This window comes from Phascolarctos cinereus, unplaced genomic scaffold, assembly GCF_003287225.1.
Source record: "Phascolarctos cinereus isolate Bilbo 61053 unplaced genomic scaffold, phaCin_HiC Scaffold_2;HRSCAF=192, whole genome shotgun sequence".
In the NCBI taxonomy this organism is placed as follows: domain Eukaryota; kingdom Metazoa; phylum Chordata; class Mammalia; order Diprotodontia; family Phascolarctidae; genus Phascolarctos; species Phascolarctos cinereus.
This window is the reverse complement of record NW_027555625.1, coordinates 132,268,723-132,294,125: the sequence shown is the minus strand read 5'-3', so window position 1 is coordinate 132,294,125 and position 25,403 is coordinate 132,268,723. Positions and strand designations below refer to the sequence as shown.

The 25,403-nt window shown below is 36.9% G+C and overlaps 1 protein-coding gene across 3 annotated transcripts in view; it reads right to left on the bottom strand.

Moving 5' to 3' along the window:
* Positions 1–25,403, bottom strand: part of LOC110203206 (disintegrin and metalloproteinase domain-containing protein 2) — a 145,540-nt gene that overhangs the window by 95,920 nt on the left and 24,217 nt on the right. For all 3 annotated transcript variants that reach the window (XM_020979691.2, XM_020979693.2, XM_020979694.2), the window contains exon 3: positions 10,635–10,690. In XM_020979691.2, the coding sequence (XP_020835350.1) occupies positions 10,635–10,690 (56 nt within the window). The remainder of the gene's footprint in view (positions 1–10,634; positions 10,691–25,403) is intronic.

Here is a 25,403-nt window from a genome sequence, read left to right as displayed (position 1 = left end):
TTTTATATATTATTATATTTATTTATTATTTGTTATAATTGATACCTTTAACGTTTTTTGTGAAGTAGATGGGACACCTATTATTCCCATTTTAGAGATAAGGAAATAAAGGCAATGAAAGTGACTTCTCTTGTCTTACACAAGTTAAAAATAGAGCTTCTATAAGAACTTAGATCTCTCTTCACACCCATTCAAGACCTTTTCCCACCATCAGTCACTATACATTTTTTCTTCACAAAACCTCAGAACTGGAAGGGATATCAGAAGTTATCCACTCCAAATAACACATGGACAATCTTCCTACCTCCACCCTGCAAGTGGTCGTTTAGATTTTGCTTGAAGACTTCCAGTGACAGGTAAACAAAATACTGCAAACAAGCAATAAGCCACAAGCATTTATTAAGTGCTGACCATTTGGCAGGCACTGTGATAAGCACTGTGGATACAAGTACAAGCAAATATGTTTTAATGAGAGAATACACACAAAACAATACACAAAAGGAGAACTGAAAAGCAGTTGGCTCAAGGGGTACCTGTGCAGGCATATATTGACCAAGTCTGGAGAATCAGGGATGGCTGGTTTGGGACCTTTTCCCAAAATAAAGGTTCCAGAAAGGACTCACCAGTTGGAGATGGTGCCCACAAGCAAAGAGTCAAAAGGCAGCTGAGAGGGGCACCTAGGTGGCACAGTGGCTAGAGCACTGGCCTTGGTGTCAGGAAGACCTAAGTTCAAATCCAGCCTCAGACACATAATATTCACTAGCTGTTTGAATCTGGGCAAGTCACTTGACCCCAATTGCCCTAAAAAAAAAAAAAAGACAACAACAACAAAAAACCCTTATAGGAGCAGCTAGGTGGCATAGTAGATAGAGCACCGGCCCTGGAGTCAGGAGGACCTGAGTTCAAATCCAGCCTCAGACACTTAATACTTAGTACCTGTGTGACCCTGGGCAAGTCACTTAACCCCACTGTCTCGTGAAAAGAAAAAAAAAGAATCATTAGATATCTGGAGGCTATGACAAGCAAATAAATAAATAAACCTGGACAACATGTTTCAAGAAATCATGAAAAAAAACTTTCCAGACTTTTTAGGAAAAGAAGGAAAAGTGAAAATCCAAAGAATCTACCAGTCACCTCCTGAAAGAAATCCCCAAGTGAAAACTACCAGGAACATCATTGCCAAAATCTAGAGCTTCCATGTCAAAGAAAAATGTACTCATGTAATCAGAAGGAAAGAGCTCAAGTAGTAAGAAACTATGGTCAGAATCACACAAGACTGGGCAGATATGACTATAAAGTGGCAGATAGCTAAATGTATATCTTTTGGATCTAAACAAATCTAAAAATTAAAATGAACATAAAAGAAGTTAAGAACCTGAATAGGATTTTAGGAATGTTAGGCATAAGTTTCTGCTGATAATTGAATACAAATAGAAAAAGTATACATATTTCTCAACTGTATGTGGAAAAAACTGGCCATGTATCTTGGCATAAACACTTCACAAGCAAATGCATAAGAGCAGGAATATTACTGGCAAGGATTCAATAAGCATTATGTTCAATAAAGGGTTATTAAAGATTACAAAATAATTGCAGACTAAGTAACTTAACCCTAAGGGATTAGTGGATTAAAAATCAATCACAAAAACATTAGATAATTTCATTGAAGATTATGGGGAAAAAAGACAAATTACAAAAGACATCAGGAAAAAGAAAACTAAAAGACCTTGAATATAAACAGATAAATCAACAAGAAAAACAGTAACCATACAAAGAAATATGGCCATCAGACCTAGTAAACAAGGTCACACATTTATGAATACATACTGCAAAACAAATGAAAATGATTCAATTTTTGATGAGACAGAGGACCCTGTGAACTGTGAGAACATGGAACAAGAATATACTGTTCATGAATGGTTTAAAAGAGAAATGAGAATTATAAGAACAGAATTTTTATGTCTTGCACAGCAAAAATAATGAACAGAATCAAAAAACTTGAATCTGCAATAGCAAACTTTACCAAAGAAACAAAAGAGAGAAAAACAGATTAGGAATATAAATAAACAGAAGGGAAGGACAATTTAAAGGAAGAGAAATAAAAAACAATAACATTAAAAGAAAATATGCTCACTATTGAGTGAGACAACGTGAGATCTCTCAGATAGACTGAATGTAACAGTTTTGTAGACTGTTACAAACTCAAGGTTGGTTACACTAGCCTGAATAGGCCCAAGTTTCAAGTTCCTAGTTCCTAGAAAAACACATGATCTGTACTGTTAACATTAGTATTAGGTAATGGCTAATGCTAACCAAGGATAAAATAGCTAGGATTGGTAGTATTATAATGAGATTCCTTGTTTCTGGGGTAGATTTTCGCGTTTTAGATTGTAAGGCTGAAATTCCTGTCCAATGGGAATTTACAGCCAGTGGTGGGTGGGTGTCTCTGCCTTAGGACTATATAACCTTTATTCTGACCTTTGTGCCTCGCCTCGCCTCGCTCCGACTGCCAGAAGAAGCAGATGCCCGCTTCTCGCGAGAACGTAATAATCTTTCACTTTATACCTAGAAAATCTCCGAGTGTTATTTTTGGGTAACTGTAGCACACACTATACTATCAAAACATATAGATTTTGAAGACAAGGAGTATAGAGAAAACCTAAGAATCATAAGTCTCCCAGAAAAACATAACAGGACAAAAAAACTTAACACCATAATGTAGGAAACAATAGAAGAGAACTTCCTAGAACTTCTGAACATAGAAAATGAAATTCCAATTGAAATAATTCATAGATTGTCTCCAGGAAGGAAAACAAAACAAAACAAAGCTCAGACTTCAATCTCTTAGACACAGAGCAGTTAAATATAACAATTAAGTTCAGAAACAAGTTATACAAGCCATCAAGAGAAAGACCTTCATATACAAAAGAAAGGACATTCAAATAACACAAGACTATTTTTCACTCACTTGAAAAAGGAGGAGAGAATATGACAATGTGTTCAAAAAACAATAGAGCTCAGGAGGCAGGCCAGGTTGACCTATCCGGCAAATCTGAGACTTATAAAATAGAACAAAAGATAGATGTTCAACAATAAAGAAGAATTTAAAACATTTTTAGAAAGGAAACTAGACTGCAGAATTTATTTGCCTCTCATCCCCAAAAACAGAAATGCAGGAAGAGTGAATACATTCAGTAGTCAAAGTCAGCAACAGCAACACACAGACCAATAAGAGACTTCTAAATGGACACAAGAAAACAGGAATGGAAATTTGGCAGAGGTAATAGTGGGAGGTGGACAGGAAGCTTTATGGACAGATTTGGGGCACACACTGCCTAGAGGCAAATCAATACATTTTTGTGGGCTGCAAGAAAACATAGGAGGGTATGTTAAAGGGGAGAAGGATAGCAAGGAACATGTGAGATTGCTGGGTCAAATCAAGGCCTTGCAAAGAGGGGAATATGATCTCTGATTTCAGAAAGAAAGGTTCCTATAGGGGAGTGGGTGAGGAGAAGGGAGGAAGAATAGAAAAGGAGGGGGAAAGAAGGCAGTCTTATTTTGATGGTAGCAGGGGACTCCACTGATGAAATGCTCTTATGGGAAAGAGAGATGGCCCCTGAAGGAAGATGGGCACCTTACTCTAAATGTTGCTTGTGGGATTTGGTGATTTAAAAGTCTGCTTCACCTAAATTGGGAGAGGGGATTTGGAACCCCTGAGGGCAAGCAGTAGCTCATGGAGTTGGAGAGCATGGACCCAGGGAGGAGAGATTTTGAGGCAAATAGGGAATAAAGGTAAACAGGGGTGGGCATACATCAGTAATGGGCTGCATAATCAGGAATGAAGTATGGGATAGGCCTTACCATAAGTCAGTGTACTCTCTGACACCTACAGTAATTGGCATTGTTCTGGGAGTGAGCCACAATAGAAAAGGAGAATTCACAGGGCAATCTCTGCAATGCAGTTGCAGGAAACCACCTAAATGGGGGAGCCTAGAATGGATACCTTGAAAGCTTTGATTGCATGAGGAATGTAGAGAAAAAAAAGAGACTCAAAAATCAGAGAACGAGGGTCTAGGGTAGACAGGACAGATAATAAAGCGAGAGAAATCTTTTTTAGAAAGGGACACAAAAAATGAAATTTTAAAAACTAATGAACAGAACTAGTTGAAGGGGAGGAGAGAAAGAGTCAATCTATCTGACTAACTAAGAAGAAAGACACGGGAAAAAATTATAAAAACTAGATAAAAGCAGGAGAGAAAAAGGAACTAATAAGCAAAACCCCACAGAGGAGGGGGTAACAAATGGGGGGATCAGAGATGAGGGAAAAAGAGCCAGAAGGAAATGGGTCACCTTAAAAAAAATTAAGGTAAAAATTTGGTAGGACTCTTTATTTTTTCAAATAGTTTATACAATATTGAATTAATTGTTCTTTAAATGTTTAGTGGTAAATCCATCTACTTCTGGGGATTATTTCTTAGGGAGTTCAATTATGGGTTGTTTAATTTCTTTTTCTAAGATAGAATTATTTAAGCATTCTATTTCTTCTAATTAGAGCAACTTATTTTTTGTAAATATTCATCCATTTGACTTAGATTATTCATTTTATAGGCACATAATTGGGCAATAATTGCTTTGATTTCATCTTCACTGGTGGTGTATTCAACCTTTTAATTTTTGATACTGGTAATTTGGTTTTCTTCTTTTTTAAATAAAATTAACCAATGGTTTCTCCATTTTATTTTTTTCACAAAACCACACCCTAATTTTATTTAGTTCAATGTTATCCTTAACTTTCAGCTTTATTAATATTTTCTTTGATTTTCAGGATTTCCATTTTTGTGCTTGATTAGGAATTTTTAATTGTTCTTTTTCTAATTTTTTAGCTACATGTCTAATTTATCGATCTGTTCTTTCCCTTTTTTATTGATGTAAGCATTAAGAAATATAAAATTTCTTCTAAATACTGCTTTATCTGCATCCCACAAATTTGGATGTGTTGTCTCATTGTTGTCACTATCTTTAATGAAATTACTGTTTCTGTGATTTGATCTTTGATCCACTCACTCTTTAGGATTAGACTAACTTCCAATTAATTTTTAAGCTATGCTTCCAAGGCTCTTTATTGAATGTTAACTTTAATTGCATTATGGCCTGGAAAGGCTGCATTTAATATTTCTTATTTTCTGCATTTGTGAGGTGTTATGTCCTAATATATCATCAATTTTTATGAAGATGCCATGTATATCTGGGAAAATATACATATATATATATGTGTGTATATGTGTGTGTGTGTGTGTGTGTGTATATATATATATATATTCCTTTCTATACCCATTCAATTTTCTCCAGAGGTCTCTCATTTCTAATTTTAATAAAATTCCATTTATCTCCTTAACTTCTTTCTTATTTTGTGGTTAGATTTATTTAGTTCTAAGAGGGGAAAATTGAGGTCCCCCACTAGTATAGTTTTGCAGTCTATTTCCTCTTATAATTCAATGTTTCCTTTAAGAATGAATGCTATAGAGGAGAAGATTCTGGGAAGATGGCAGAATAGGCCAGAAAATCCCAGGCTCTCCAGATTTCCTCCGCAAACAAGATAAAATAGCACTTCAAGGTGAATGGAGAGTGGCAAAAATAAACAAGAGCTGGGGCAGGACAGTGGTATTCCTGGGACAACTTTGGCCAGCACGAAGGGTAAACACCTCCCAGCTAGTTCCACTGAAGCAACAACCAAGGAGCCCTGGGGTGGCTGCTTTGGGAGATAGCCTCGATAGCCTCAGGAATTTTCACAACTTGGACAGTGTGTGGAGTCAGGTGTCTGAGCAGGGAAGACTGAGAGAGCCTCTGCTGACAAGTGACACCAGGACTGCTGAGACATGGTCCTGGGCAAGAAGGAATCAGCAGACACCCAATAAGTACAACAGCAGTTGGGCAGGGATGCTGTGGCTGTGGGTACTTAAAGGAGAGCTGAGTTCTTGCTCTTGGTTCCAGGCCAGAGGGAAGAACTGAAGGTCATAGCCACTGGAGGATTCCCAGGGAGCAAGAGCATTTCCAGTATAGTGGGCCAGGGGGCCCTAGCTGTGGCTTGGAAAGGGAAAGGAGTGCAGAGGTTGGACCCAGGACAAAGCTCAAAAAGTAATGGTAAGAAGGACTTGGGGCCAGAGACCCTATCTCCCATACCCCAGGGTTAGAGGGGATTATAATGATAAACCGCCAAAAAAAATTTTAAAATAAACAGGCAAAGGAGAAAGAACCCAATCATAGACAGTTACTATGGGAATAGAGAAGACTGGGGTTCATCTTCAGAGGAAGGTATTGAAGCAAAAAATCCTCTTCTGCCTCAAAGAGTAACATCAAAGGGTCCGCTGCCCAGAAAGAACTCACAGAAAAATTCAAAAAGGACTTCAAAAATCAAGTAAGAGAGATTGAGTTTTTTTTTAAAAAAAAGGAAGAACAATCCAAGAGAAACAAGAAGATTATGAATGTCAACCAACTGAAAAAGGAGATCCAGAATCTTAAGGAAGAAAACAAATCCTTGAAAATTAGAATTGGGCAAGGGGAAGCCAGTGAAGTTACAGGAGAACAAGAAATAATAAAATAAAACAAAATATAAAGAATAAAAAAATAGAAGAGAGTGAAAAACATCTTATAAGCAAAACAACTGATGAGGAGAACAAATGAAGAAGAAAAAACATAAGAATAACTGGACTACCTGAAAGCTACAATCAAAAAAAAATAATCTTGATATAACACAAGAAATAATTAAATTGTCCTGAAGTGTTAGAACAAGAGGGGAAAGTAGAAATAGAAAAAAATCTACCCATCAGCACCTGAAAGAGGTCCTATGAAGAAAACCTACACGAATATCAGAACCAAATTCTGAAATACCCAGGTTAAGGAGATAACATTATGAGCAGCAAGAAAAAAAAAAATTAAAACATGGCAGAGCCACAATTACAATTATACAAGACCTAACAATGGCAACACTAAAAGACCACAGGGCTTGGAACGGTATATATAGAAGAGCTAAAGAACTGGGGTTGCAGCTGAAAATATCATACCCAGTAAAGTATAATCTTGAATGAAAAAAAAATGGATATTCAATGAATTGACAGACTTTCAGAATTTTATTGCAAAAAGACCAGAACTAAACAGAAAATTTGACATAACAAGATCCAAGAGAAATACAAGGTAAACATCAAAGACTAATTACAAGAGACTCAATAAGGACAAACTGTTCACTTTTTATATGAGGAAATACAAACTATATGCCTAAGATTGTCATTAGTAATTAGCTAGTTCAAAAGAAAGAATGAGGTAGAACTGAGTATGATTTGATTCTAAAAAGCAAAAAAGACATAGGAAAAGGCAAAAAGAGCAATTATTTCACACAAATGAGATTTGAGAGGAAGAACTGATACAGAGGTATGAAATAGCGGAGGTGGGCAGGTAGTTCTGGAACCCTACTCTCATCAGGAATGGGTTAAAGAGTAAACAATATGTGTGTGTGTATATATAGGTATAGATATAGATATATGTATGTATATGTATAATAGTCTTCTAAATTCAGAAAGAAATAAGAGGGCAAGGAGATAGGGATAGAGGAGAGGATAAGGATGGGATAGGGAATAGGAAAGGTGGGATATAGAAGGGTGTGTAGATTAACAGGAATGGGATGAAGAGGGAACAACATACGTATTTAGAAGTGTATAAAAATCTTCTAAATTCAGAAAGAAATAAGAGAGTAAGGGGATAAAGTGGGGGGAGAGGATAAGGGAGGGATTTTTGGAGAGGTGGTAGGTTAAGGAATAAGAGGGCAAGGTAGTGGATAGAAGTAAAGTAGAGGAATGTGGAGAGATAGGAATGGGGTGAGAACGATAGTGAGGAAAATAGGAAGGAGAAAAATATACAAGTATTACAACAAAATATACAACAAATAATTACAAAAAGTAATTATAGTTCAGAATGTGAATGGGATGAATTTCTCCATAAAACAGAAACCGACAGCAGGTTAAAAATTTGAATTCAACAATATGCTGCTTTTAGGAAATTCTATACATATGAGAGATACACACAAACATAATATAAAGGTCAGAAGAATAATTGATTATGTAAAAAAGCAGGGCTAGTAATCATGATTTCAGACAAAGTGAAAGCTAAAATCAGATTTAATCAAAAGGAAAAACTGGGAAACTACACTACATGTCAGTGATATTAATCAATAGTTTTAGACCATATAAACATATAACTAGACATTATAAAGAATGAATGCTATGCCATTTGGTATATATATGTTTAGTACTGATATTGATATTGATATTGATGTGTATGATACCTTTTAGCAAAATGTAGTTTTCCTCATTATCTCTTAATTGGGTCTATTTTTTGCTTTTGCTTAGTCTGAGATCATGATTGTTGTCCCTATCTTTTTTACTTCAACTAAAATGTAACAGATTGTGTTTCAGTCCCTTATTTAAACTGTGTGTGTGTTTCTATTTCAAATTTATTTCTTGTAAACTACATATTGTCGGATTCTGATTTCTAATTCATTCTGCTATCCTCTTCAATGTTATGGGTGAGTTCATCTCATTCACATTCACAGTTATGATTACTGTGTATTTCACTCTAACTTACCTTCTTTTGTTTGTCTTTTTTTTTTTACCCTGGCCCTCTTCAAAAGTCTCTTTTGTTTCTGACCACTGCCACATTTAACTTGCCCTTTTCCTTATCACTCCCAACCTTTTGTGTTATCCTCTTCCCCTCCTATTTCCCTGTTGGGTAAGATAGATTTCTAAGCCAACTAGGATTGTAAATATTTTCTTCCTTCTTTGAACCAGTTTAGATGATAGTGAGGATCAAGCATTGCTGACCCTCCCGTTTTCCCATACATTGTACAAATTCTTCCTTGCATACCTCTTTTACATGAGATAATCTTCCCTTTTCTACCTCTCCCTTCCCCCCTTCTTCCACTGCATCCCTCTTTCTCACCCCCTCATACCAATACAATCAACTCACACTCATAACCGCTGAGTATGTAAACTCCTCCTAAACTGCCTTAACAATAATGTTCTTCAGAGTTACATATATCATCTTCCCATACATGAATATAAACAGTTTAATCTTACTAAGTCCCTTATGGTTTCTCTTTCATGTTTACCTTTTTATGTTTCACCTGAGTCTTGAGTTTGAGTGTCAGATTTTACATCCCACTCTGGACTTTTCATCAGAAATGTATGAAAGTCCTGTATTTCATTATATATCCACCCCTCCCCACCTCCTCCTGGAAGGATTATGCTGAGTTTTGCTACGAAGATTATTCTTGGTTGCAATACTAGCTCCTTTGTTTTCTGGAATATATTACAAACCTTCTACTCCTTTAAAATGGTAGCTGCTAAATCTTGTGTGATTCTGATTGTGACTCTATAGTATTTCCAAGATGGTAAGATCTAGGGAGATGCATGGTCACTACTCTCCTGGTCTTCACTCTAGTCCTTAACTAGGTAGGACCCCTGCTTCCTTGCAGCTATAAGAACTTTTTCCTGCTTGTCAACTCTACCCTTCACAGCAACACCCAGTGATGTTATACATAGGATATCAGTCCCTGAAGAAATAAGCTTGTGGGACACCCAAAGTACAATAGAGAGGTCATATGATAGCCATGAGTAGGCTACAACAAAATACCAAATAGGAATATGGAAGAGAAGCAGCATATAAAATCTCTCATCAGAAAAAAAAAGACCAAAAAAGAAAAGTGGGCCACACATTTATTCCAGAGTAAGGGATATCAATAAAAAGTCTAAACGACGCATTTCTATCCAAAGTAGGTCAAGAGAACTAGGAAAAGGCCATTAGAACAGTTGGTAGACCCCTTATTGGAGATTTATTGAAGGACACAGACAAAAATTTTTCAAGAAAGCATGAATAGATTGCAATATGCTTTGCGGAGGAAGTACTATTATCAGTGATACTGCAGATACATTGATATAAAAAACTATGTACTATTGGTCTTCCATGACTTAAATAATTGAAATTCACATAGCTTTATGGTTTATAAAACACTTTCGAAAGCCATTATCTCTTATGAGGTGGGTGATAACACACAGTATGATTTCATTTTTAGAGTAAAGAAACCAATGTTCAGTAAGCCTTGTCCAATGCCACAGAGGTATGAAATGGCAGAGTTGGAACTCAAACACAGGTCCTCTGAATTCAAATCCAATACATTTAAACTACATTTACATCAATTAATATTTTTGCTTTTAAATACTTTATTATTTTAAATGTTATGCCATAAACACATTAATCTCATGTCAGAAGAGCATCAGAAGAGAAAATCTACCTCTTGATGTGTCTCCACACACTTTTTTCCCAAGTACTTACTACTTTGCTATGTATACATGGTTCAAATATCTGTTAAAGGTAATATTTTAAATTTTCAAATTTCATGTTCTCAAAAAGGCAGAAATCTGACGTGAGGGGATCCAAAGTAATAAAAAGGATATGTTATCAATCCAGAAAATTTTAAAATTCAAATAATAAAAATATTTTCCTGTGAAAAATGAGTTTTAGTTAATGGATATACCTAAAAGGAATATGAACTAAGATATGAGGTGAAAGTAAAGTTAACCACCTACTTTTGTTTTAGGAGCAAAGTATATGTCTTCCCCTCTATTGTAATGACATAAGATACCTGTCATAAAAGCATATAAAAATAAATGAGAACAATTTTAATTATAATTTTTTTTAATTACTAACACTATTATTACTCTTAGGGAAAAGTACAAAATATATTTCCTCAATACAAACCTGGAATTTTGTGCTAAGTATGTTTAATGTAATGGAGGTGAACCTAGAATGATTGTTTTAATTTGTTAACAATAAGAAACAAATCCATCAATTCTACATTATTTAGTATTAAAACATTATTGAATGGTTTTTCAGCCCACTTAGCACAGAGACAAATGCCACAGAATAAACACTTGGGTCAAAATTTTGTGTCCACTCATTTACAATGACTCAAAAAAGGATATTCAATGAAGTCAAGAATTATTTTAATGACCCTTTTTAATGCCTACATAGGGTCTCTAAAATTTGACTGAATACAGCCATTTTTAACACCTATAATCCTGTAGACTCCAATTTATCTGTAGTATTTGGAAAATAAAACATTTCATTTAATTGAATATTTGGGTTCACAAAACCTATAGGGATTATCAATTTTCCAAAGGATTAGGATAGAGTAAAATACAATTAAAACTATAACACAATAATCTCTGATGACTCATAAACCTAGAAAGACTAGACTGAATACTAAGGCATAATCCATAAATTGGATTTTTAAAAATAAATGTTAGTGACTTTTGTTTTATATCACTTACATTTCTCATTAATATCCCTCCCCATATTCCATCCAACTCCCAGGGAGTCATTCCTTATAATAAAGAATGAAAAAGGAAAAAAACTTTTCTGAAACAACATATAAAAAAAGTCTGACATTATAGGTAGTGTTCTATAGGGCATAGTACCCTGACTCTTCAACAAAGCAAAGCGAAATGTTTTCACGTATCTCTTCTTTGATCACTATACTTTTGTAATATTCAACTTTGACTGTTTGGGTGTATTTGTTGTCTTTTTTCCATGTATGTTGCTGAAGTCATTTTGTATATTGTTTTCCTGGTTCTGACTATCACATTCTGAATCAGTTTGTAATTATGAATCATTCCATGCTTTTAGTCATTAAAATATATTCATTCATCATAATAAGAATTTATTAAGAGCTACCACGTGCTGACACTGTGTTAAGTGCTAAAGATACTAAAGAAAAAAAAGAGCAGCTATTTCCTGCCCTTAGGGAATTCACATTCTAATGAGAGAGACACGTAAATAACTAGGTTCATACGAGAGGAAGACACTTGCAGCTGGAGGTACAGGATCTAAAGAAGATAGGATATGAGATCTGAGACTTCAAGGAAGCCAAGAAATTAAGAGGTGGTGGTGAGGAAGAAGAGCCTTCCACATATGGGAGACAGTACAAAGGCAGGCTTTATTGCAGTAAGGGTCCACATGAGATTTTTTAAAATCATTTTTCAGTTGTGTCTGACTCTTTGTGACCCCTTTGGGGGACTTTTTTGGCAAAGATACTGGAGTATTTTGCCACTGCCTTCTCCAGTTCATTTTACATATGAGAAAACTGAGGCAAACAGAGTTACACTATTTGCCCAGGTTCACACAGCTAGCAAGTGTCTGACGCCAGATTTGAACTCAGGAAGATGACTTTCTGACTCCAGACTCAGAGCTCTATCCATTGAGCAACCTGGCTGCCCAGATTAGATTATATAAATTTGTAGTGGGTCAAATCAACATGCTTTTGTGATTTCTTTCAGCTCCATTCAACAACATGTAAATAAGAGAAAAGGAGATGGATGGGTGTGAGTAATCCAGTTTGTGGGGCAGGGGATGGAGGATGCGGGATAATATAGAGTTGAGATGGTTCATAACGTGAGAAGTAAGAAACTATAATATTTCCATATAAGGAAATAGAAAAGAAAGGAGCTTTGGGTCAGAAACCAGCTGAAACTGGTTGTCTGATTAAAGAGGCTGGAAGGAGGACAAAGGTTAAGCTTTACTTAGAGTGCACATGCTTGAAACTTATGTAGGGGAACATGTGGTGGGCATTTGGGGAAGTCTGTGACCTGTGCAGACTTCTACCTATGAAAGTCAGCTAGGAGGGACTTGCAGTGGGGAATGGGAATATAAGGTTTGTTCTCACTTGTGTAGGGGGTGTGTGTGCTCATCTCGACTTCCACCCGCTTCCTGCAGGAAGCAGATTAAAGGTTTCATTACTTCACTCATCCTGAGTCTGTCTAACTTACTGTGCCTATTTGGGCACCAGAGGTTATTTCCAACAATACAAGGGTGTAGATAGGGAAGAGAAGAGAATGTAGCCAATACTGGGGTGATGGCCTGGGAAAGAACTAAGAGCCTTGAGAAAGGAGGTCGTGATCAAGATGAAGAAATGAATTAGAAGTCATAAGGCATAGGGAAAGACAGAATGACAAAAGGTAAAGATCAAATAAAGGAATTTCCAAGTTTGTAAACTAGGAAGGAGAACAATTAGAGGTGTTGGCAAGAACAAGGATATGACTGTCCATCTCTATGTGCAGCTGAGATAGAGTGGGTACGACATAACTACGTAAAGATAAACTGGAAAGTTAAGGTATTTCAGGGCATATCACTACATATATTAAAGGCCCTTAATATGAAGGCAAGAGATGAGGAGGAAAGACTGAGCTAGGCACTCAAATCACTGAGAAAGAAAGAATGAGACAGACTGGATTGGCATGAGGCTTAAGAGAGGTAGAACAAACATAAGACTCTTCAAGTGAGAAGAAATGAGGACCTAAATTAGAGTGGTGAGTATGTAAAAGTGGAGAGGAGACACATATAAAAGATCTTGTGGAGATATAAACAAGATTTGGCTATTGACTGAGTACATGGGATGACACGAGAGTGAGGAATTGAGATCATCAGGGTTGCCAGCCTGAATGCCTAGGAGGATGCTGATTCCTTCAATAGTAAGAGGGAAAATAAAGAGGTGTAGGCTTACACAGAACGATAATGGCTTCTGTTTTTGGATATGTTGAGTTTGAGAAGCCTATGAGATATGCAGTTTGAAATGTCTATCAGGTAGTCAGAGATGAGAGACTACAACTCATAAGACAAACTAGATCTGGATAGATAGATCTGGCAGTCATCAAAAGAAATGATACCCATGCATCCTAACGAAGTCACCAAGTGAGTGTGAAGACAGGGGGGTCCAGGACAGAGATTTGAGATGGGATACGGAGCATTACAGGAAACCAAGCAAACTCAGCAAATATGCGCCTGTCCAGGAGGCCTGTGACCAATCTGATGTGCAAATCCTCCTGAGTACTGCTGAGGCCAAAACAGAAGATGCAATGAACTCCAAATTAATAACTGATCAAAGATAAGGAGACTAGCTGAAGCTGAAATCTCAGTGGACAACAAGGAAATAGAGACAGAAGCTAGGGACTTAGGCAAAGCATAGATCCCTGAATCTGCTACCTCCTCCAGACTGGCAGTGGCAACAGCATCCAGACTCCGGAAGGGAAAGAATCAACCTAGGCACACTCAGCCTATTCAAGAGCACAAGAGGAGACTGACTAGTCCCAGGACAAAATCACAATCCAAGACCTGAGGCTGAAAATCAGTAAAATAAAAAATCTCTGAACAACATACTAGCAATTCTTCCCCCCTCCCAGATATATCTGAATCATCGAAGTCGATAAACATACCTTCTATGGTTTCATCCCTGGTATTGATTTTTTTTAAATGTTGAACAGCACAGGGCTGAAGGCAGATCCCTGGAGACTTCCATTAGAGACCTTCTTCGAGGTCAAGACAGATTTATCAATTCTTTGTACTCAATCATTTGACCAATTCTGAATCAATACAACTACATTATCATCCTGCCTTTATCTCTTCATGTTATCCAGTAACTAAGCTTGAGAGATCTTTGTCAAATATGTCTCAAGTCTAAGTATAATAGGTCTAAAACATTTACTCCATCTTCCATTTATTTGTACCATACAAAAAAAGGGGGTTAGTCTACAACATCCTATTCTCAATGAAGCCATTTCAAGATTTCAGTGATTACTGTTTTCCTAAGTAATCCCAAACATTTCCTTAAATAAGTATTTCTCAATTGTCCAGAAACAAAAGTCACCCTCACTGATCTATAGTTTGCAGATTCCATAATCCTTTTTTCTTTAAAAAAAAAAAAGGAGTGGGCAGCTAGGTGGCACAGTGGATAGAGTATCGGCCCTGGAGTCAGGAGGATGTGAGTTCAAATGTGGCCTCAGATATTACTAGCTGTGTGACACTGGGCAAATCGCTTAACCCCATTACCTAGAGGGAAAAAAAAAAGGAATATTTGCCCTCCTCCAATCCTGAGGCACCTATTCTGTTTACTAACGGCCTTTACCAACCACTTATAGTAATAAAGAGTCTCAGCAGTCACATTTACCAGTTGTAGTCTTAATGCTCTAAGGAATACAGCATCAAGCTCTTGTAACTTGAACTCACTGAGGGCAACCAAATGCACTCTCTGATAACCATGTTCATTCTGTGTTTTCCATTACAAAGAACATTCTCCTTGGAAGAGGAAACACTCATCATATGCTCAATAATCACAAGACTCTAGAGGATAGAGGCCATGATAATAGTCCAACTCCTTAATCTTATTGATAAGGAACAGAGAATCAAGGTGGTTGTGCATTGCCCCTGGTCACATACAGTAAAAGGGTCAAGCTAGAAATCTGAACTGAGGTCCTCTGATTCTTCTTACTTAAATATAGCACTTTCCATGGTACTACAATTAATTGCTTCTTTTCTCATTCATAGCTGGTAAATTCCTACTTCTAGCTTATTTTACTTCTATAATTTAGAGTCACACCTTCTTCCATTCCTTATTCTCTGATTCTCATACACCTCAGTCTTACCCTTCCAATGTCCCTACCCTACTTGGTCCTTCCACAGTATCATCTGAAATTTCTGCTCTATGATAAGCAAGCTTCATTTTCACCTATACCTCTTCATCTCAATTCTTCATATATGTTTGCACTCACAGAAACCTAGTACCCTCCATAAAATACTACCTATTCTCCACAATGTGAATTGCTTATTCTCTCTTTATTGATAAAATGAGATGATCAATCATAAGCTTGTTTATCTTCATTATTTGACACCTCAAAACCTGTCAACCTCTTCACATGTCCCTGCTTCCTTTGTACAACTCTCCAGGAAAAAATACTCCTCTTTGTCAAGAGCAATGTTTCTGCTTGAATCTCAGCTCCCATTCCCTCCCAACTCCTCTGGGAGCTTTACCACGATGATCATCCCTGCTGTTTTGCCTTCACTTTATCCCTATCTACTTAGCTCACTTCCCATAGCCCACAAATATATCCAGGTTTTCTATCCTAAAAGATTTGTCCTTGGCCCACCCATCCCCCCAGAAAAAAACAAAATTATCTTCTATATCATCTCCTAAAAAGAAAAGCATATTCTCACTTCCTCAAACTCCTTACTGCATTATTTTTCAGCCTATCACTTTACTGAAACTACTTTCTTAACTGTTATATCCAAAGGCCTGATGTACACTAAGAAGTTTACGGACAGAAGAAAGGTCCTACATACAGCAAAATATTCACAGCAATATAGTAGATAGAGCAATGGACTTGGAGTCAGAAAGACCTCAAGTTGAATTCTGCCTTAAGCACTTATTACTTATGTGACCCCAAGCAAATCGCTACATGTATATATTGGAGATACTGTAGATTTGGTTCCAGATATCACAATAAAGCAAAAATCACAATAAACTGAGTCACATGAATTTTTCACTTTCCCAATGCATGTAAAAGTTATGTTTACATTATACTGTAGCCTCTTAATTGTGCAATAGCATTATGTCTTTAAAAAAAAGTGTACATAGCTTCATTTAAAAATACTTTATTACTAAAAAGTGATAATATCGGGGCAGCTAGGTGGCACAGCGGATAGAGCACCAGCCCTGAAGTCAGCAGGACCTGAATTCAAATCCAGCCTCAGACTAAACACTTGACACTTATTAGCTGTGTGACCCTGGGCAAGTCACTTAACCCCAATTGCCTAAAAAGAAAAAAAGTGATAATATCATGTGAGCCTTCAGCAAGTCCATCTTTTTGCTGCTGGAGGGTCTTGCCTCGATGCTGATGGCTGCCGACTGATCAGGGGGTAGGGTGATGGGTGAGATGGCTGTGACAATTTCCTAAAATAACACAACAGTGAAGTTTGCTGCATTGATACACCCTTCCTTTCACTTGAACTTAGAGGCCACTGTCGGGTTGTTAATTGGCCTAATTTCAAGATTGTTGTGTCTCAGGCAACAGGAAGGCCCAAGGACAGAGAGAGAGATGAGGGAACAGCTGGTCAGTCTGTAGAACAGTTAGAATATACACATTAATCGATCAAATTCACTGTCTTATATTGTAATTATTTTCAATTACAATACTAACATCAAAGATCACTGAATCACAGATCACCATAACATATATAAAAATAAAAAAGTTTGAAATATTGCAAGAATTACCAAAATGTGACAGAGGTACAATGTGAGCACATGCTGTTGGAAAATGGCACCGATTGACTTGCTCTATGTAAGTTTGATACAAACCTTCAGTTTGTAAAAAATACAGTTGCAAACAGCAATAAAATAAGGTATGCCAGTACTTTTCTAAGCCTCACTTTCCTCATCTGTAAAAGCACCTATTTCACACAGTGGTTGTAAGAATAAAATGAGATTATATGTCAATTGCTTTGAAAACCTTAAAAAGCAACATAAATGTGAACTTATATTTGTGATAGCAAAGAGCTGAAAATGTTCCGATTATAGTCATTACTTAGGGAAAACCTCAACAAATTATAGCATATGAATGCAAGAAATAAATAATATAATGAATTCAGAGAATTATGGAAAGATTTCTAAGAATTAATGCAGAATAAAAAGAATCAGGAAAACAATACGCTCATAACTACAACACAAATTTTAAAAATTCATCTGAGTGCTATGTGATTAGAATCACAAATCCTGGACCAAGAAAAGAAATGAAGAAATGCACTTTCTTTATTATGCTGCAAAGGCAGAGGACTGTGGTTATGAAATGTTGCACTGAAATGTTGAAAGACACAGTGTCATGTGTCAGTTGGCTTTACTTAACTGATTTTTCTTGTCATAAGGGAAGACTAACAACATTGGAAGGGAATGTATGTTTGAAAATGACTAATATAAAAAAAAAACAGTAAAACTTTTTTTTTAAATCCAGCACCCTATTCTGAGTCTTCATCCTCCTTAACCTCTTTGCAGCTTTTGACAGCTGACTACTCCCTTCTTCGTTCTCTCCCCTAAGGTGATTTCAGTGGCTCTGCTCCCTCCTCAGTTCTCCTCCATTCTGATAACTACTTCTCAGTCTTCCCTGCTGGCTCATTATTTTTCTCCTGTTCCCTAAACATGAATGTCTTCATATCTCCATCCCAGACCCTCTCTTCTTCTCAAACTATGCCTTGTCCCTTAGTGATCTCATTAGCTCCAATATGTTCAGTTATCCCTATGCATAGAGTTCCCAAATCTACTTGATCTCCAAATCTATGCCTGAACAAGAGTGTTCCCACCTCATTTCCACCTTTTAAGAATCCTTAACTTTCTTCAAATCCAGCTTCCTTCTCTTCAGGTAGCATCTTATACAATGAAGCTTTTTCAGTCCTTCTTTATATTAATGTACTTTCTTCCTCCTCAGATTATCATAGGACCATAGATTTATATTAGAAAGGATCTCAAAAACCATCTAGTCCAATCTCTCATTTTAGAAATGAGGAAACCGAGTCCCAGTGAGGTTGTGACCTGTCCAACGTCACAAAAATAGGAAGTTTTCAAGGTCGGATTTACCCCTAGGACCTTTGACTCCACAACCAGCACTTTCTGTGCTGCAACAACAGATCCCATTGCCCAGGGGACTGGGGTACACTCTCTCCCAGTAAGGGACTCTAGCCTCCCATATGGACAGAGTTAAGGCCTCGGGGAGTCTGGTCTCTAAAGAAAACGATTAGGCTTTTTCTCATTACCTCTAGACCTTCATGCTCACAACCCACCTGGAAATTCTGTGAAAAATCATTTAAAGTAAGGTTTGGCTTTACAGGTTTGACTCATATATACAGTCTCCCCAAAAGAAAGTATTAATATACAATGTATATCACCACATAGAGGGTAAGTATATCCTCCACAGAAAATAAATACTTTAAACACAAAAGACTCATAAGCACACACTGAAAGAGACTAAAAAGATTAAAACATAAGACCTAGACTGAGCAGCTAACCAGGTACCTGTGACTACTCCAGTTACCCAGCTATGTACATGAAGTATCACAACACCCAGTACAATGTCAGTTCCCTAAAGTCAATATCTGTTTTTATTTTTGATTTTGTATCCTCCTGCATGTGATATGTCATTGGCACTTAATACATACTTGGTGAATTTAATCTATAAATCGAACCCCAATTACTCTCTCAAACTCCTGTCCTGGATCAACAACTGCCAGCTAAAATCAACATTTCCCAAATGGAATCTTCACCCTCACATACAAATGCTGGAAAAAGCCCTTGAGCTATTAAGTTAGGTAGCTTTATTTTATTTTTAATGGGTTGATGTTATTTCAATTTTGTATTCTGTATTAAATTTTTATTTCTTAATTAACACAAAGTGCTTTCTCTTCCTTACACTCCCCTTCCCCATTGAAAAAGAGAAAAGAAATACCAATTAAGCACAGTTATGCAAAATAAATTCCCTCACTTGTCATGTTAAAAAAGTTTCATTCTGCACCCTAAATCTGTCACCTCTACATCAGAAGGTAACTAGCATGCTTCATCATAGGTCCTCTGAAATAATGGACACACCCTGCATTTAATCATAGTTCTTACAGCTTTCAAAGTTGTTTATCTATATGCTGTTTTTGTTACTGTATAAATTGTTCATCAGGTTCCCTCATTCTTCATCAGTTAATAAGTGTTTTCAAAATTATTCATTTTTATAATATTGATGTGATAGTATAAATTGTTCTGGTTCTACTCACTTCACACTGCATCAATCCATACAAATCTTTCTAAATCTCTTTGAAATCATCCTTCATTTATTGCCGTATTTCTCATAACTCAACGGTATTCTATCACATTTCCATACCATACTTTGTTCATCCATTCTTCAATTAATGGGCATAATAATAAATAGCATATAAATATAAATACAAGGTATACAAGCAAAAAACACACTCCTAAATGGAGACTTGTCCTAATGAGTGAGTTAAAGATAAAATCACAGAAACATTAATAACTACATGAAAGACAATGAGAATGATGAAACAAAATAAAATTTCTTTTGAGCAAAAAATAATCCCTAAGGACATACATTAACAAAATAAAAGAAAAAAACAGAAAGATTAATGAACAAAACACACAATTTAAAATTCAGAAAATCAACAAGTACACAAACCCCAAGAGGAAGCCTGGAAATCAGAGGAGAACAATAAAACAGAAAAGGAAAACAGAATTAACAAACAAAAATAAAAGTTTTTTTTAAAGACTAAAAAAGCAGATAAACTTTTAGCCAATCCAAAGGAAAGGAAGAGAAAATCAAATTATGAATATTTAAATAAACAAAGTAAATTCACAACAACAGCAAAATCATCAGTTATACACATAAACTGAGAGTTTGAAAATAGATTACCTACAAAAATACTCTAATTAGCAGAATTAGTTATTAAATAATATAATTTCAATCATATTGAATTGAAATTGAATTAGATATAAAGAAACTACCAAAGGAAAAAAAAACTCCTGGCCCAAGTAGATTTACAATAGAATGCTATAAAATGTTTAAAGGATAACTAATACACACACACACACACACACACATAATACGTAGTCCTCTAAAAGCTTGTAAAGCTCTGAGAATCTTTACCCTAACCCCTACGAACGATGAGGAACGGAATCTCTGAACAAGCTGGTAGGGATACCTCCTGAGGGGTCAAAAGAGTCTTTTCATTCCAGTGCATTCTCTCAATATTAGTCACAAATTACACTTATCTCCCTTATATCAATGATCATTTCTAGTGATTAGCACCTATTATATCAATGATCACCTCCAGTGATTAGCACCATTATCATTTGACACATTTAAATTTACTTGTGAACACAATGTGGCTGCTAGGTGAGTCAAGCTACTGCTGGCCTGGTGTAAGTTAGTAGCTCTTCAAGGCCTCTGCTACTACTTCTCCCATATTTGGCCTCTTTCAGCATGAACTCCAGCTCCTGGACATCTGATGCCCACTATTCCAACTTTTCAAAGACTACAAGAATGTAGTTATATCCAATACTCCCTCACTTAAAAGCAGGAAAGAACAAATGCAAACAGGCAAAGAAAGTATTCATGGGCTATATGTCAGGACAAAGGGAGAAATCAGCAGCTGGAATCAAGCCGCCATGGTTGCCAATACTATTTGTCTCAGCAACAATAAAACAATGCTCTCGTGGCTTCATGGTGGGTAAGAGAGGGTCCAAGGCCTCTCTCCAACCTGGAGAAGATCAGTAGCAGCTTATCCTTGCTCATCATCACAGTGGGAAAAAGTCTGAACTGCTCTTTCAGGAGTCTCTTCTATGCATACCCACTTCCAGGTCAGCATCCGGTAAAAAAAAAAATAAACCAAAAACAATCTGTTTCTTCATCACATAGTTAGCAAACTCAAAATAATCATAGCTGCAAATATTCTTTGAAACCCATGTGGGAACTGCACCAACTAAATATATTGTGCTTGCTCATAAAGGCTGGGCTTGGCCAGTCAGTCATTACACATACAAGTTATCCTCAAAAATTAAGACAGCTGTGAGCTCTTCTACCCAACATGCACTTTCCTCCCCCTGCCTCCACATGTGGCACTACCTCCTCTCTTTCTTAAGGGTTTAAACCTGCTACTTCAAAATTCAACATGGATGGTGATATTGCTGTCCTCACTGTTGACAATGGCTCCAGAATGTGCAAAGCTGGCTTTGCAGGAAATAATACCCCTGGAGCTGTCTTCCCTTCCATTGTTGGGAACCCCAGATGTCAGAGTATGATGATATGTGGGGGCCAAAAAGACAGCTATTGGGGACTGAGGCCCAGAGCAAGAAAGGTATTCTGACCCTGAAGTACCCCACTGAACATAATATTGTCACTAACTGGGATGACTTGGAGAAGATCTGGCATCATACTTTCTATAGTGAGCTCTACGTGGCCCCTAAAGAACACTCTGTGATGCTCACAGAAGCTCCCTGAACTCCAAAGCCAACAGAGGAAAGATGACACAGATTATATTTGAGACCTTCCACACTCCAGCCATGTATACTGCCATCCAGGCTCTGCTATTTCTGTATACTTCTGGTCACACCACCGGCATTACAAGGGACTCCAATGATGATGTAATCACTTTGTTTCCTTCTATGAAGGTTATGCCGTTCTCCATGCCATCCTCCATTTGAATCTGGCTGGCCATGATCTGACAGACTATCTCATGAAAATCCTGAGAGAGGGGACAGTTACACTAACATGGATGGGACGGAAATTGTGCATGACATCAAGAAGAAGCTGTGTTACATAGTTCTAGACATCAAGCATGAGATGGCCACAGCAGCATCAAGCCCTTCTCTGGAAAAGACAGGATCTCCCTGGTGGTCAGGCCATCACCATCACCAATGACTGGTTCGCGTGCCCAGAAGCTCTCTTTCAACCATCTTTCTTAGGTAGAATCAACAAAACTACCTTCTATTCAATCATGAAGTGCACTGTTGACATCCATAAGGATTTGTATCCCACTACTGTATTGTCTGGTGGTACCACCATGTACCCAGGCATTTCTGACAGGACACATAAAGGGTATTTATAGCTCTATTCCCCAACACAAGGAGCACAAATACTCTGCATTGGAGGCTCCATCCTGGCCTCTCCACCTTCCAGCAGACGTGGATCAGCAAGCAGCCGTCTAATGTCCACCACAAATGCTTCTAAATGGACTGCTTGGCTATGTTTTGTTGTTTCTTCTTTTTTTTTTTTTTGTAAAGGAGTGTCACATAATTGCTCCCAACAAGAGAGATGTGATTGCCATGGCTTTATTTGTTTTGGAGTTGTTCTTGGCACTTTATTCAAGATTTAAAAACTGGAATGGTGAAGATAATGATCAGTCTCTCAGTATGCTGGAGGCAAACATACCCAAAGTTCTACAGGGCATCTTTCAGGACTGATAATACGTTTGTTTTTTTGTTTTGTTTTTAGTTATTCCAAATATTGTATAATGCATTGTTACAGAGAGTTATTTGCCTCTCTGCAAGCTGTCCTGCTCTACACAAAGGAGTTACTTAACATAAATTCAGAGCAAGTACAGAGAGGGGAGACAGTAACATTGCTTTACATGTAAATTACGTAATCCTTTAAAAAAAACCTTTTTGTAACTTGTTCCTTTTTTTTTTGTCAGAGCCGTAACGGCCTCCTAATTTCCCTCCCTGCCCCCAACACAGATTGAATGAAGACTTTTTACAGTCTCCCTGAGGGTTACATGAGATTGGTGCCAGTAACTGGGGGAGGGGAGGAGCTTTACCTGTACACTGACTTAAGACCAGTTCAAATAAAAGTGGACAAGTTAAAGAGAAAAAAAATTGAGGAAGCGCACATGCACACACCCACACACACATACAAATATCTTTTATAATATGATAAAATGTATCTACCTAAAACCTAAACTAACATTATATGCAATGAGGAAATACTAGAAACTTTCCCAATAAATGCAAGAGTAAGTTAATTTGACACAGTCCTAGAAATTCTAGCAATAGCCATATGAAAAAAGAAATTAAAAGTACAAATATAGACAAAGAAGAGACAGAATCATCCATACTCCATACTGTCTGATGGCATAATGGCATACTTAGAAAATCCTTAGGAGTAAGCAAAAGGATTCATTGAAAACTTCAGTAATGTTATAGGCTACAAGATAAACCCACCAAAAAAAAGTCAAGAACACCTCTATGTAGCAGCAACAAAAATCAGAAGGGAATGATAAAAAGAGAAATCTCATTCAAAGTAACTACAACATGCATAAAATACCTGGGAATCAATCCACCAAAGCATACTCAATAACTATATAGATATAATTATAAAATGATCCTTAAGGGACTATAGAACAATTCTAAAAACTGGTGGGATATGCCAGTACTCATGCTGGGTTGTGCTAATATAATAAAAGTGACAACACAATATAAGTTAATGTACATATTAATACTATATCAAACTACCAATGAGATGCTGTTCAGAGTCAGTCAAAATAATTTCTGAAATTTTCTTTGGAGTAACAAAAAAAATCTAAATATCAAGCAAAGCAATTTTTAAATGTACACATAAAGAAGGAATGGCATTATCAGATTGAAAACTTATTATAAGCAGTAATTAGTGAAACTGTTTAGACTAAACAAGGAAAAATCATAAATTACCAGGCTCAGCAACCTAGTGTATAAGCCACAGAACATAAATTACCTTGGAAAGAACACCCTACTTGAAAAAAATTCCTGGGAAAACTGGAAAGCAGATGTTAAGAAATTTGGTTTAAATACCACATACAAACACACACACACACACACACACACACACACACACATATAATATGCACACAAACATCTATGTATACACACATATACATAGGATGCCTTATGTAGGATGAAGATAGTCAAAAGTGTCATAAATGTGTATATATATGACAGTTCTAGAATGGTACTTATATACACACACACACATATATGCTTTATAGTAAGGCATATATGCATATATACATATATGACAAAGTTCTAGAATATATGTGTATGTGCACACCGTAGCATGACACTTTTGACCATCTTCTCATACTACATGCTCTCTTTGGATTTTTGTGACTGTTCTCCCTTGATTCACCTTCTGCTTGTATGACTACTCCTTTCCTGTCTCTTTTGTCTTATTCTTCATGCATGTCATGGCCACTAATAATGGATGTTCCCCAAGCTCTCTCCTGGGCCCTCTTCTCTTTTCTCTTTATACACCCTCAGTGATTTCATCAGCTTCAAAGAGTTCAAATTATCATCTGTATTAATAGAATTCCTAAATTTATATATCTCCAATCCTAGACTCTCCTCAGCTCCAGTCTTAAATCAACAACTGGTCCTTGGACATCTCAAATATCTGGTTGTCTTGTAGGTATCTCACACCAAACATGCCCAAAACAAGTCAGAATCTTTTCCTCAAAACACTCTGTTCTTCTGAAATTCCATATTACTACTGAAGGTACCATTGTCTTTCTAGGCTTTCAGGTTCACAGTCTCAATATCATACTAGATTATTCTCTTTCTCTTCTCACATATATAATACACTGTCAAATCGTGTAACGTCTGTCATAACATCTGTTGCATATATCCCCTTCTCTAGGCTCACAAAGCTAAGTACCTTATTTCAGGCTTTCTTCATCTGTATCTTAGACAACTGCAATAAACTTCCAACTGGCCTTACTGCCACATAGCCTTCATTCTCCAACCCATCCTCCACAAGTTGCCCTATACTTGCCGACCTAATTGCAGTTCCTCACACAGCATGCCATGTCTCATCTGTCTTGTCACTGCCTATCCCCCATGTTGTAGTGTTCTTTGTTCCAGTCTCCAACACTCAGAATCCTTGACTTCCTTTAAAACTCAGCTCAAGCACCACCTCCTCTAGGAAGTCTTTCCTGCTTTCCCTGGGGACTCATGTCAT